Source organism: Monodelphis domestica, chromosome 4 (assembly GCF_027887165.1).
Source record: "Monodelphis domestica isolate mMonDom1 chromosome 4, mMonDom1.pri, whole genome shotgun sequence".
NCBI lineage: Eukaryota > Metazoa > Chordata > Mammalia > Didelphimorphia > Didelphidae > Monodelphis > Monodelphis domestica.
In genome coordinates, this window is record NC_077230.1 from 75115162 (window position 1) to 75130161 (window position 15000).

At 45.0% G+C, this 15000-nt stretch overlaps 1 protein-coding gene across 4 annotated transcripts in view; it reads left to right on the plus strand.

The window, feature by feature from the left end:
- The window catches only part of SIDT1 (SID1 transmembrane family member 1), a 183096-nt gene that overhangs the window by 150426 nt on the left and 17670 nt on the right, over positions 1-15000 (plus strand). For all 4 annotated transcript variants that reach the window (XM_056793482.1, XM_056793483.1, XM_056793484.1 and 1 more), the window contains 6 exons: positions 1450-1516; positions 3149-3222; positions 7077-7200; positions 7386-7503; positions 9781-9917; positions 13143-13251. In XM_056793482.1, the coding sequence (XP_056649460.1) occupies positions 1450-1516; positions 3149-3222; positions 7077-7200; positions 7386-7503; positions 9781-9917; positions 13143-13251 (629 nt within the window). The remainder of the gene's footprint in view (positions 1-1449; positions 1517-3148; positions 3223-7076; positions 7201-7385; positions 7504-9780; positions 9918-13142; positions 13252-15000) is intronic.

The window sequence follows — 15000 nt, forward strand, 5'->3', positions numbered from 1 at the left end:
CCCCACTCCCCCATCCTTACCCTGATTGGGAACAGACTGACATTTGTGACATCTCCTTAATGTTCATTTTAGCCATATTTCCCCCATACAAAAATGCTCAACAAAGGACCAAAAGACCTACATAATGTAATTTGCCCCAGTTGCACATACACTAAGAATGTTCCCAGAGAACTCAAAACATTTCTAACATTCTCCCCCAAGGTAGGAATGAAATAAGGGAAAGTCAATCTTGTTGACCCCATTTTACAACAAGAACATAGGTAAGAGAGGGTTGGGTTTCCCCCAAAATGCCCCCACAAAGGGGGGCATTAGCTAAGATAGGATTCAGGGGTAGCTAGATGGCACAGTGGATACTTGAGCATCAGGATGCAGCCAACCTAAAATGCAATCACTGAAAAATGTTTCTGAGATGACCAGGTGGCTCAGTGGATAGAGAGCCAGGCTTGGAGTCAGGACAACCTGAAGTCAAATCTGTCCTCAGATACTTCCTGGCTGTGTGACCCTGGGCAAGTCACTTAACCCCAATTGCCTGATCCTTGCCTTCTGTCTTGGAGTTGTTAATAAAACAGAAAGTAAGGGTATTAAAAAATAGGGAGGGCAGCTGGGTGGCTCAGTGGATCGAGAGTCAGGCCTAGGTACAAATCTGGCCTCAGACACTTCCCAGCTGTGTGACCCTGGGCAAGTCACTTAACCCCCATTGCCTAGCCCAATACACAGTATTGACTCCAAGGTGGAAGGTAAGGGTTTTAATTAAAAATATATATATAGGATTCATCCCAAGTACTCTACAACCCAGAGGTTGTGTTGCCAGAGGCTCTTTCCTTATGGAGTTGGTTTAAGTTGGTCTTTCTAGCTGATATCACTTCCAAGAAACAGTAAGAAACCTGAGGGAAATTGCATTTGTTTTGTTTTGTTTTTTTTTAATTAGAAAACCTGGATGAAGAGAGCCTGAGCTAGAATAAATAAATGAAGTCCCTAGATAACCCAAAGTCTTTTAAGCCAAGAATGTAATCACTTTGTTCCTCATGCAAATGTTTTGCCAGGACAGCCAATACAAATAGTCTATCTGAATTTCTTCTGTACCTGTCTAACTCTTCTTTCAATGGAAGTGTTAATGAACCAAATGTTCCAGAAGTGGCCAATGGGAGTGGGGAGGGAGACCAGGGAAACCTGTACTTTTGAGCTGTGGCTGGCAGAGTAGGGTAGCGACTAAGGGCGGAAATCTTGTCTTTTATTTTGTGTTTTTTATTCTTGGTTAGACTTTTTTTTTCTATTTCATTTTCCTGTTATTCTCAACTTAAGAAGCAGCAAATGAATTTCTGGAAGCGGATTAGATCTTACGTGAAACTGTGAATCTCTATTATGTACAAATGCTGCCCACATCGTTCCGATGATTGTCCTTTTGTCATCGTGGAGTTAAAGTGTTTCCTGTTCCTTCTCTTCCCACAGGAACATCACGACCATTGCTGTGTTTTATGCCCTTCCTGTCATCCAGCTGGTTATCACCTACCAGACTGTAAGTTGGTCCACTGGCAAACGGAGATAGAAATGGCTCTCAGTTTACCATAATGTTTAGAGACAGACAAATGTGAATGATTCTCCAGTGGATCTATGTGTGAACTTGCTCATGAGTGTTTTCTTCAGCAGTACAGATCATATGACCCATCTTGTGTGAATGCCCCCCCAAACTGGACCCCACTGGTCTGGTTCCGTGATAGAAGGGCCAAAAGTAGGAAGAATTCAAGCTAGGAGCCCTCCGAGGACTCCTTAGCTTTTATTTTGTTTTTTGGTTTGAGGAGATACCACCAACCTTCTCTGCAATTTAAATGAGAGACTTTTCTTCCCTGACTTAAAGCAGAAGAGAAAATGGAAAGGCCAATGGATGCATTGACGAGAAGCAGCAATAAGCAGATTTCTTGGGAGCTCAGAAGATGTGACATTCTACTGTGGGCTCAGCTTAAGTGCAATACTTATATTCTCATTAGACGTGGTACAGCGAACAGAGCACTAGGCATGAAATCAGGAACATGCTAGCTGACCTGGAGAAGTCACTTAACCTCTGTCTCCCTCAGTTACCTCATCTATAAAATGGAGACAATGATAGCACCTACCACCCAGGGCTATTATGAGGATCAGATGAGATTATATTTATGAAGTGCTCAGCACAGTGCCCAGCTCATAGTAGGGATTTAATAAATTCTTATTTTCTTCCTTCCCTCTTTCCCTCACTTCCTTCCTAACTTCTCCCTTGACTCACTTCATTTCTTTCTCTCTCCTTCCCTTCTTCCTCTCCTTCCTTCTCTTCTCCCTTTCCTTCCTTCCTTCCTTCCCTCCCTCCCGCCTTCCTTATTGGTTTGGTTACTTATCAAAAGAATAGGAGCTCCTAGATAGAGTCAGGGCTTATTTCATATGTACCACAGAGGTGGGAGGATAGCATTTAGCTTAATGCTTTGCACAAGTGAGTGATTACAAACAGATGATAATGAACTGATGATGAAATGTTTGTAGAGGCCAGTGGAAAGAGCATCGGATTTGGAGGTGGAAGACCTGATTTTGAATCCTGACTATTTGCATATCTTTGAGGAATTCACAAATTCAGCCTCAATTCCTCATTTTATAAATGACAAGGCTGGACTAGATGGCCCCTGCTGGCCTTGCCAGAACTAAATCTATTGACGTTACATTTATTGATCTGGTGGTTTTTATTTCAACTCAGAAGACAAAGACAACGCTTTCTTCCAAAAGAGAATAGCAAAAGCAGAACATCGCATAATAGTTTAAAAGTCTGTAGCCAATCTCAACAATCTCGATTTTTATTGGCTATTTCTATTATGAAATAATGGCAATAATGGTCTATTATAGCAAAGGGGAAACTGCTAGTCATGAATTCCATCCTAAAGTCATGGGATAAGAGTGAGAACACCTATAAAAAACGTTTCCCTTCAGCAGGAGGCTGCAAACTCTAATGAGAATTTTGTCTCTGCCCTATAAAACCGTGCAGTGTCACGGCGTGTCCCCTGCTGCTCATGGGAGCTGCCATACCAGTAAATCACACACCTTCTGCCTTTGTAAGCCTCTGCATGGGTCCAGGCTTGGCAGGAGCCACTGAGCACGATGTACTTTCATTGTCTGTCTCTTCACCTTCTAGGTTGTGAATGTGACTGGCAATCAGGACATCTGCTACTATAACTTTCTCTGTGCTCACCCCTTGGGGGTCCTCAGGTAAGCGTAGTTTCCTCCAAGTTGCCGCGGCATTTTAGGACACCCTCTACTTAATCTTAGGAATTTACATTTTTCTTAATACCCAGAATAGGTATGGAAAATTCCACAAAGCAACCATGTGTGATGGAGAAGGTTCCAACATGGAAATAATTGGATCTAGACGATAAGATCAGAAAGTGCCTTTCATCTCTAGACATATTCCAAACACCACGGGCCCAGGAAGTGACACTAATAACCTGAGAATAATGCAGTGTTTTTAAGACATCAGATAAATGGGGTAGAGTGAGAAGAAAGGTCATTGGCTTTCATCAGAGGACCTGGATTCTGACAGAACTAGCTGTGTGATTTTAGGCAAGGCCTTTAACCCCACTGGGCGGGCCTCTGTTTTCTTATCTCTACAAAGAGGGGGCTGGTCTAGATGTCCCTTTCAGCTCCAGATCTATGATCCCATGATCCTCCTTGGTCCCTGCATAATGTTCAGATTCCATCCTCTGGCTCAGGCTGGCACCAAACCATCTTCCGACCGGCAGGGAATAGCCATGATTTTGGTGACTGCGGAGAAATAGGACAGAAATTTCAGGTTCAATCTCCATTCCACTGGAAGGTCCACGACAGCTTCTTGGAGCACTCCCACACTGGGACCTCCAGCCTGCGCACTTTCAGAGATGGTGCAAGCCCCAAAGCAGGTCCCCAAAGGCTCTACCCCTGGCCTGGGCCACTGCTGTACGATGCCAGGGGCGTGTTCCAGCTGGGATTCAAAGTCTTCCTTTTGTGGCGAGCCAGGGGTCTGCCCTGAGAAAGCTTCTCGCAGGGAGTCTCTTCTCTTGGCAGTGGAATCTGTTTTCCATCCACCTAGTGCAGGGAGATTGTCCTTTCTAGCAGACACTTTTAAAAAGTCCTCCATCTGATTCTCTCTCTGGGACCGTTTTCGGCCTTCTCCCCATCCCCCCCTTTGCAACACACATGGAGATGGTGGGCCATGTGTCAATGGCTGGTTTAGAAAAAGTGCCAGACTGAAGAGTATATGAAATTGATCAACTACATATACTCTTCAGTCTGGCACTTTTTGATCAATTTCATAAACTCTTCAGTCTGGCACTTTTTGATCAATTTCATATACTCTTCAGTCTGGCACTTTTTGATCAATTTCATAAACTCTTCAGTCTGGCACTTTTTGATCAATTTCATATACTCTTCAGTCTGGCACTTTTTGATCAATTTCATAAACTCTTCAGTCTGGCACTTTTTGATCAATTTCATATACTCTTCAGTCTGGCACTTTTTGATCAATTTCATAAACTCTTCAGTCTGGCACTTTTTGGTCAATTTCATATACTCTTCAGTCTGGCACTTTTTCTTTAGTACCAGCCTTTATCACACCCTCAACCCTTTTCAGGATGCTAAAAGGTGCTATTGTTTCACACAGTTTACGGAATGTGGAAAATACTTTTTCTTCACTCATGCACGCATCTTAGACAGTATCTGTCATCTTTCCAAATTAGCCACCACTTATAATAAAGGCACTTTTCATATCCTTCTCCCAATAGTCAGGGTGACAGCAGATGGAGTGCTAGACTTGAAGTCAGGGAGCCCTGGCTCTCAAGCTTGGTGCCAGCAGTTACCAGCTGCGTCACCAGAGCGGGGTTGTAAACTCTGAGCCTCATTGTCCTCATCCATAAAATGGGAACAATGCCTGGAGTATCTGCCCCACAGAGAGGCAACTCCTTAAGACAGTGGGTCGCAGAGAAGGTGGTCATCCTCACTGGTGGAGGGCATCTCCTCATACTGATGGCAGTCACAGATCCAAGCCTTCGCCTTCCCTCCTTCCTGGAGTGTGGGTAACGTAGGACAGCTGGTTTGCAAACCAGTCAAGGGCCCTGTGATTTGTAATAACTACAATAATAGATAGCGATTGATACTACTGGTCCACAAGAACCCCCTGCAGAATGCACTTCCCCAGGACCCCTTAAGACATGGTTTCCCTCATCATTCTACCTCTGGTTTAAAGTATTCCATAAGAGGGGCAGCTGGGTGGCTCAGTCGATTGACAGCTGGGTCTGGAAACAGGAGGTCCTGTGTTCAAATTCAACCTCTGACACTTCCTAGCTGTGTGACCCTGGGCAAGTCACTTAACCCCCATTGCCTAGCCCTGACCCCTCTTCTGCCTTGGAGCCAATACACAGTACTGATTCTAAGATGGAAGGTGAGGGTGTAGAAAATAAATGAATAACGTACTCCAGGAGTCAACACCCACCCCTAACCACAGATTACAAGCTCTACCTTTTTGTTTCTTTTATTAACCCAATAAAAAGGCATCGATTAAAAGCAAAAGACAATGAATCAAATAGCATGGCAGCAGGAGGGACAGGAAAGGTGGCCTGTATACATGGGGGACATCTCCCCAGGTTGCCATCCCATCAGGGGAGGGATGCCTGGGAGGGAGCACAATTCGAAAACACGCACGGCCAAGAAACATGGCTGGACACGTCCGTGTGGAGAGAACTCACCTCGCTGCTGGGCCTCCTTGCAGCAGGGAGCCGCGTGCCCAGCGAGGAGATGGCTCAGCTCTCTTAGTAGCCAGGAGCGAGGCAACAGCGCCTGTCCAGGGGGCCAACGAAGGCCAGCAGAAGCCTTGGGGCTCAGACGGGATCTGCCTTGTGGAAGTTCTTCTCCCTCGCTGCGGGGTCTGAGGGAGGGTCTCATCCTTTTCCTCCCCACATCGCCCCGGAGGATCCTCTTGAAGGCACCCTGAGTTTGCACAGCTGCAAAGGAGGCGGTAGCCCCGGGGTGGCCAGATTCTTCCCAGTGTCCACCCTGCTCGTGGCCGAGTTCATCAGCTCAGAAGCCACCAATGACATGGGCAGTTGTAGCTTCACAAAACAAAATGCTCATCTTACGGCCTTTATCCTCCCAAACCCACCCTGTGCTTGCCCACAAGCACCTCATTTGTCTTCATCTGCTCACTTCCTGGTTGTTGTCATTCAGTCCTTTTTCAGTCTGGTCTGACTCTCTGTGACCCCACGGGGGGTTTCTTGGCAAAGACGCAGGAGTGGTCGGCCATCTCCTTCTCCAGCTCATGTGACAGAAGAGGAAGCCGAGGCAAGGGCTTAAATGACTTGCCCCGGGCCAGGCCCTGAAGCCAGGTTTGAGCTGGTGAAGACGCCTTTCTGACTCCCCACCGGGCCTCCAGCTGCCCTCCAGCACAAAGCCTTCCTTCTCTGGCCGGCGCTAACGCGCCATGGCTTGGAACCCATTTCCCACACGTTTTGATCTAATCGGTGACGCCATTGCCCAGACTGTGAAAAGCAGGAACCGTGTTTTATTTCATCTCCGCCTCTTCCCACGAGGTTAGCATCGGTGTTTTCTGAATAACGGGATGGATACGGTGGTGCCCTTTGACATTGTGATGAACTGGGAGCCTGGGCCAGCTGTCAAGCCTTTCACCATTACTCTTAATGGCCTCTGTAGGGAAAACGAGAACCGTTTTAGCACAGTCAAAGCAGCACTGGTCCTGGGTTCAAATCCGGCCCCAGACGATTCCGATCTGTTTGGCCCTCAGCAAGTCACTTAACCTTCCTTGCCTAGCCCTTAGGGCTTTCCTGCTTGGAACCAGCACATAGTATTGATTCCAAAACAAAAGGTAAGGGCTTAAAAAACCAAAAGCTCGAGGCTGGAAACCCAGTTACCTGGGCTCCGGTTCTGGTTCTGTTACTAAAGAGTAACTTCATCTTTCTGGCCCTTAGTGTGCTCATCTGTAAAGCGGGGGCTTTGTACTTGGTTTCTTAAATCCTCGTCACAGAGGCTCTTTCACTGAGTTCCTCGTATTTGTCTCCGCATTTTCCTCTCCTCCCCAGTGCCTTCAACAACATCCTCAGCAACCTTGGTCACGTGCTCCTGGGATTCCTCTTCCTCCTGATAGTGTTGCATCGGGACATCCTCCACCGAAGGTCCCTGGACGCGAAGGACATCTTTGCCATGGTAAAGGGGCTGCGGCCACAGGGGAGCTGGGTGGGAAAACCACAGGCCTGGCTTTAGGGAAGGGCTAAAGGAAGCGCATCGTGGCTGAGGGAGCCGTTGAAGGGTGGAATGACGGGCTGTCCTAGTCTAAAGACAGAGCAGGGATCGCAGGGATTCTTCTATTGACCACATTTTCTCTTTTTTAGGAATATGGGATTCCCAAGCACTTTGGCCTTTTCTATGCCATGGGCATCGCCCTGATGATGGAAGGGGTTCTCAGTGCTTGCTACCACGTCTGCCCTAATTACTCCAACTTCCAGTTTGGTAATCAAAATTCATAACAGCTACCTGTGATTGAATTATAGAAGAGCTGGCCTGGCCTGGGGTCCTGAAAAGAAGGCTGGAGTCACCTTTTTATGGGATCCCTATTGCTGGAATTTGTAAATGGAGTTGGACAGTAACGCATTTAGTCCATCAGTATATGTATATGTGTGTACGCACGTATGTATCCGTGTGCTTATATAGGTGTGTTTACATATACAAGCATGTGTAAATACCTACATGTACGTGTATACTCCGTGTCTATATATGTAGACATATGTACTGATAAACTAAATGGATTAATAAGCTTATGGCATAATTCCAACAACAGGTAACCCATTTTATTTTATTTTATTTTTCAAACCCTTACCTTCCGTCTTGGAGGCAGGCTAGGCAATGGGGGTCAAGTGACTTGCCCAGGGTCACACAGCTGGTGTCTGAGGCCAGATTTGAACCCAGGACCTCACCTCCTAGGCCTGGCTCTCCATCCACTGAGCTACCCAGCTGCCCCCCAGGTAACCCATTTTAAAAAGACACATACATGCAAATATACACACACATATTTGTGTGTGTTCCATAACCTGAAATGAAAATAGAGGTCGTGCTGGCCCACATCTGAGAAATTACTCGTTCCTTTGAATGACCCCCAAACTGCATCTTCTTAATAACACTGTTTCCCCCGGGATGCTACATGGCTACACATCCTGCAAGCTCTCAGAAGAATGAACATCGTAGGTGGACCAAATGGAGATCAAAAGATGCATGGTGGGTGCAAACAGAATATTACCCATGAAGACTCACGAGGGAGAAATGGCCTAAAAGATATCACCAAAGACATGTGTGACCTGGAAAGGAAGCAGATCCTTCTGTGAGAATGTGAAATAAGAGACAGGCAGCCCGAGTACCCTATTGGTCCATTCACAAAATGTTAAAAGAGCCAAAGAAACAACTGTAGTGCATCGTGCATGCCTAATAAATGTTGGTTCATTCATTGACGTTGAGAATATCCTCTAACAAAAGATACAGTCAAAAATCATATGGTGGCAGTAGATAGAGAGCCAGGTCTGAAGCCAAGAGGTCCTGGGTTCAAATTGAACCTCAGACACTTCCTAGCTGTTTGACCCTGGACAAGCCACGTAAACCCCACTGCCTAGCCTCTTCCACTCTTCTGCCTTGGAGCCAGTGGTATCCATTTTAGACAGAAGGTAAGGGTTTAAAAAAAGGATCTCCGCATACGAGTAGATCTAGGGGGTCCATGGAGGCCAGACCCACAAATGAAATCGGGGATCTACCCAGAGATTGGATGGCATCTCTGCAGTGGTGAAGGAACAGAAGAGTACATGCTAAAGGGGCTTCGTCCTGTGAAGCTGCTGCTTGTGGTCACTCCGGGCCTCCCACGAGAGAGTGCCGAACAAAGACGATGGGCAGAGTTATGGAAAGTGATTTGGAAGTATGTGCCCAAAGTGCTTCATCTGGGCACCCCACTGGATGTGACGCCCCGCCTGGGCTTGTTCCCACGAGGGAATGGCTGAACAAGTGACACAGTAGGAGGGCGGTGGAATCCTGTTATGTGTGAAGCGATGAAAGGGCGCAGGGGATGGCTTCAGAGGATCCTGGGAAGACCTGTGCCAATTGATGCAGAGCCCGTAAAAGCCTTTATCTAGAGCGACAACAATATAAGGGCAAATCGCTTGGAAAGGCTTAAGAATTCTGATCCCTATAGATGACCAGTCGTGCTTCTAGAGTGTTTGTGATACATGCTGCCCTCATCTGGGCAAAGATGAAATCTCAGAACGCAGACTGAAATGCATGTATTTTGGACATGGTCAGTGCCAGGATTTGTCTTCATTGGGGGTTTATTTTTCTTTCTTTCGCAATGGGGGGGGGGGGGGAGTGGAAGGGATAGGGAACAGAGAAAGTATATTTTTGTGGATTAAAAAAATACATTTTAATTTAAAAACTGAGAAGACATGGTAACAAGTTACTGCTATTACACTGTGAATCACTTTAGCTGAGAGGTTTTCCTTAGGGGAAGTGGGAATTTTTGTTGGGCTGGAGAAGAAAGTGAGTTATTATATATGTTATAATTTTATAATATAAAGAAAGAAGAATATATGGTTTTGAAACATAAGAGTCTGCCCGGAGGACAGAAGTGGGGATGGCAGAGAAGGAAGCTCTGGCTAGCCAAAGCATAGCAGGAAGATGCCAAGGGGGTGTGAGTGAGAGAGAGTCAGAAGGTAAAGTCTCTGAGAGAAAGAATATCTCACTTTGTTTCCCCAGACACCTCCTTCATGTACATGATCGCCGGGCTCTGCATGCTGAAGCTCTATCAGACCCGCCACCCTGACATCAATGCCAGTGCCTATTCTGCCTACGCATCTTTTGCAGTGGTCATCTGTCTTGCTGTCCTCGGAGTGGTATGTCTGTCTGAACCTCATTTTTGGAGAAAAGAGGCTCTTAACACTAGGTCGTGGGTGAAAGGGAGATTTACACCCAGATTAGAGGATCTTGACCACAGTTCTAATTCCAACCTTAATCAGGAGAGGCATAACTTCAGCCAAGTCATTGATATTACTGGTCTTCAGTTTCCTCATCTGTAAAATAAGGGAATTATGCTAGATAGAAAAAAACATAGATTTCGGGTTGAAAAGGGCCTTAGACTCAGGCTGAAACTTTTCTATGTTACCCTCTTCCTGCTTATTAAATATCAGTTTTACCTTATTTATATTCCTTTTAAAAAAAATAAAGGGCTTTAGAAATCATCTTGCCCAACTGCTTTTGACAGCTGAAAAAATGTCGGTCCAGATGAGTTAAATGACTTAATCTAGGTTAGTTACCCAGGCTAGAAGTAGGAGAGCTGTGTTTTTAAAGCTAAATCCAGTGTCATTTCTACTGCACGGGCTGCCTTCTAAGTCGCCTTACGAGTCACCATCAAACTGCTCTTCAACTCCGTGCATGTCTCCTAAGAATCATGGTCACTGAGTTCTACTTTTGCCTTTAACATACTCTTTCCAAATGGGAGGAACAGAATCATTACCTCTGTTTTAGAGACTGAAAGGCAAAGCCCACTCTTCTCTCAAGGTCATTTGGGCAGTCAGTGTTGTGGTTCTCAAAATCAGGCTTCCTTGCGCTGCCTGCCAACTCTGCATCTAAGCCCCTGACTTTGTGGTTCCCGGATGGGAGCCTCCATTCTCTGTTCCGCAACCACAGATCCTCTTAAAGATCTGCTGAAGCCTTTTGTTTTTTACACCAATCATTTATTTCCAATATACTAGACCCAACCCTTGTCAAAAAGAAGCGTTGCTGACAAAAATGACTCTCCGTTACTCTATTTAGACCCGCAGCCTTTCACCTCTATCTGAGGAGGAGGGAAGTGGGTCTCACCATCCGGCCCCTGGGACTAAGACTGGTCACTGTAATCATTCTGTGCCAAGTGGCTTGCCAGGATCACATAGCTAATTTTAACTAAATAGAATGATGGCTCATAGAGACGTAGCTTTAGTAAGAGTAAAAACAAACAATAAAAAAGAGTTGACAGTCAGTCCGTTTTATCATTTGTCCAAAAGCAACCCAAAAAATCACTTTATAGGCAGGTGGGCATCTCACATTGCAGTAGTCACAATTGTAGCTTGTATACCAAGATCAGTCCCAAAAGATGGACAGGTAAGGACAGCCTATAAGAACCTGATAAGAATCCCCAATAAAGTGAATACTTCATATCACTATTGAAATGGGGGGAATGGATGAGTAGTATGAGAAATATTTCAGAAGGAGACTTAGAGAAGCCCCACACCCCTGTGTCATGATTACCTTATTCCATAAATGTCAGTAGGAGTGACACCTGATGAGTTTTGAATAACAGGAGAAAATGAAAATGATCCTATTTTAATGGACTGGAGAGACTCGTTCATTCTTGGGGTGAGTCATCCCTAAATTGGCCAAACCACCGTCTTGTTAGGAAAAAAATACCAGAATGAATATAAAGCTAGAAGGAATAAGAGTAAGAATAGTGAGAAGATATGACGTGCAATTGAAACAACTCCAATCTGGCCTATTTAAGCAAGTAACTGATACCAGAAATGGATGGTGAACTGTATAAAGGACATTGGTGTCAATGAAGATAGTTTTATACAGAAGTTTAACCGACTTAAATCAAATGCCATAACAAGGAGAACCAAAACAACTTAAAAATCAGCTTAGTCTGCAAACACTTAACTTATTCATTAGGAAGAGAGATGGTGGCCAAAAGCAACACGGGTTTAGAATGTAAACTTGTTTTGCCAATCTTAGGAGGAGGAGGATGAAAGCTTATAAGCACTACTGCCTCAAAGAGCATAGAAAAGTAGTGGAGGATCAAATCGGTGAAAATAAAGCTTGGCCAGGGATCCAACTAGGCAACGTCATCTTAAGGGCATTTAAGGTTGAAAAGGAAAAGAAGGCCACCAAAAACATGACAAAAGTACAAAGGTTTTCTTAACAAACTACTTTCAGCATCAAGTAGAGTGACTACACTTGGATTTTAACATCATAGTCCTAGACACGCTTACAAGTGAGGTCAAAATGGCCCTAAAGATAACAGGATGGGAAAGAAGCCTAATCAGACCATGGATAGAGACGGTCGAATTGTGAGGACACACTGAGAGACTGCCTCACAAAGTATATGAAAATAGAAATTATACCAGGGGAGGAGGGGGAAATCGCAATAATACCCCCAAAAAGGACGACAAAAGAACATAAGCAGATGTGGGTCCTTGTGCCTATTTCCTGTCTATACAAAATTTCAATGAGACTCATCTCCATGCCACATCAAAAGCATCCTTGATGGGGGTATTGGTAGGGATCAAGCAGACTTTGGCAAATGATATTCTACAGTGGATCATGTCTTTACCATCACACAAATGCCTAAACGATGTAGAGAATACAAGTTTCTGCTGTGCTTATTTTGGGTTTGTGCTTTTTCTTTATTTAAGAAAAGGTTTGATTTAGAATAATCTAATATTAATAATAATAATCTAATAATAAATAAAAAAGGAATTTAGAATAAAAAAGAAATCATCAAGGAACTTTGACAGAAAAAGAATATGGTTTGGTCATGTGGTGATGTCCAGAGAAAGCAAGTTAGGAGAAACTATTGGGCACACTGGATGAACCCCATTTGTCAAACTTCTGGGACCATGTATACAAGAGTCACACAGGATAAGCAGACATGGGTGGGTTTTAATCCGCATCACTGTAGGGAATATTGAAATCAATGAGATCGTAGATCCCTTGAATATTGGAGCTATTATAGAGCAGCCTTGGTTTTGCTACCTCGTATCGGCTCATCCAAATATCAGCCCATGTTTTTCTGAATTTCTCATATTTGTGGTTTCCTCTGCTACCGTAGCATTCATGATTCAAATATTGTACTTTCTTTATTCAGCGATTTCTTAGTGATAGGAACCTACTTTGATTTCAGAGGTTTACTACCACAAAAAGTGCCATTACAGATATTTTACTGTATAAGGACTTATTTTTTTTTTCTGTCGCTCACTTCCTTGGAGTCTAATGGTGGGGCATATCTTGGATCAAAGAGCTTTTTATTGTCTTCAGAAAAAAAACCCTGAAATTCAGATAGAGGTGACTTTCCTTTTCACTTGCAGTTATTTGGAAAAAATGATGTGTGGTTCTGGGTTATCTTCTCTGCCATCCACATTCTGGCATCCCTTGCTCTCAGCACACAGATCTACTATATGGGTCGTTTCAAAATAGGTAAGTAATGACTCTTTTTCCTAAAGAAATTAATGTTTCCATTTATCTGACACCTTCATTTCTATCAAGTTAAAGCATAATTGGAACTAATTAATGTTCAATGAACTAGGCTTGTGTTGTAATATCATTATATTTTATTCTCTTATATTATCTTCGGGACTTTGGGCATTAAGATGATGGGTCTTTTATAACACATGAGCATTTGTTTATATTTCTCAAGAGAATCTTAATGTTACCAGTTCTTTAAATCAGTGGTCGCCAAATCTTATTTTAATGGTGCATCCCTTTTAGTAAACATTTTTTGAGCATTCTCTCTCAAGGTGTTGCAGGGGTTACGGTCCAGAGACCCCCTTGATAGGTGAAAATCCGCAAAGTAAGGACGTTATATTTATTTTATTAATTATTTCTATATATTTTTTATTTTTTTAAGGCTTTATAAGCCCTTCCCACTCTCCTGTAAATTGATTGAAAGCCGTCTATGTCTGCTTATTTTGTGTGGCTCACTCTTTCCCACCAGAAATTTAAAAGCTCCATGAAGTAGGGTATCTGCCTTAGAGAACAGGCCCTGCCCAGCCCCCCGAGGCCTGCTGAAGCCAGGAGGTGGAATGAGGGGCAGGGCGAGCATGTTGTGAGCATCTTCCCAATAGTGTTTGCACACTTGCTTCGGGTGCCCGAGTGGGATTCACTCTGAGAGGTCAGTAAGGGTGACATCAGCCTGGGTGGGCAGCTTCCCACAGCAGGGGAATGCTGCAGAGGCACGCATAAAGACCCCTGGGACGTGCACTAGAGAGTGAGGCCCTCTGGGGAGCCAGGCAGGTTCGCAGCCCCCTTCTCCCTGGGAGCCAGGCCTGAGTGCTGATCCAGATAGAAATCCCCATTCAGTCAAATAACCAGTGGAGAAAGGAAGTCATTGTGGCCCTGGTCAGCCGGTGCTTTTTAACCTCGAAGCTGTCCCTCAGCTAGAGCGGTGGCTGGAGGTCCTGGGAACACAGCGGGCCTGTTTGCGGGGATAAACCCAGAGCATTTCTGCAGGGAGCTGACGTATGTCCCAACCCCCCAGCTCAAGGCATTCTCTGTGGGGCTGAAAGGAGCGGCTACCTTTGTCTCAGGTGTGCTCTCCCAGCCTTTAAACGAGGGCGGCGTGGAGCTTTCCCAGCAGGAACCCACCTTTTGGCCAAATATTACCCATTATTACGGGGTTTCCCAGGCGGACAAGATAGGGAAAGGGAAAAACATAAAAATAAAAAGGAAACTCTGAAAGTTTTACCGCCAGCATGGACGTCATCTGAATGAAATACAAGGCCCAGAAGATAGGGGCCGGGTCACAGACCGGGCAAATGAGCCTCCTGCCACATTGGGTGACTTCCCTAGCTTTCTTTCAGGCTGCGCGCCCCTTCCCTTGGACACTCTCTGTGAGGCACTCGGGCCCGAGGGCAGAAACAAGTCAGTTGGGAGGTCTGGGGTTTCAAGCACACGCTTTTCCATGCAAAGGCCAGCTGGGGTTGTGAACGCACCCCATCGCGTCGCCTTGGCCCGGAACAGCGAGGAGCGCTCGAGAACACGGGATTGTGCCATTTGAGTCTGTGTAGATGGCAGAACGGAGAGACAAGCCTCATTTACTCCCAGCGCGTAATAAACTCTCAGGGTTGTATGTCGTCAAACGTGTCAACCTGGACACAGTCTTACAAACCATTTTTTTCTTCCCTTCACTGCTTCCCCCTGACTCAGATGTGTCTGACACAGGTAATG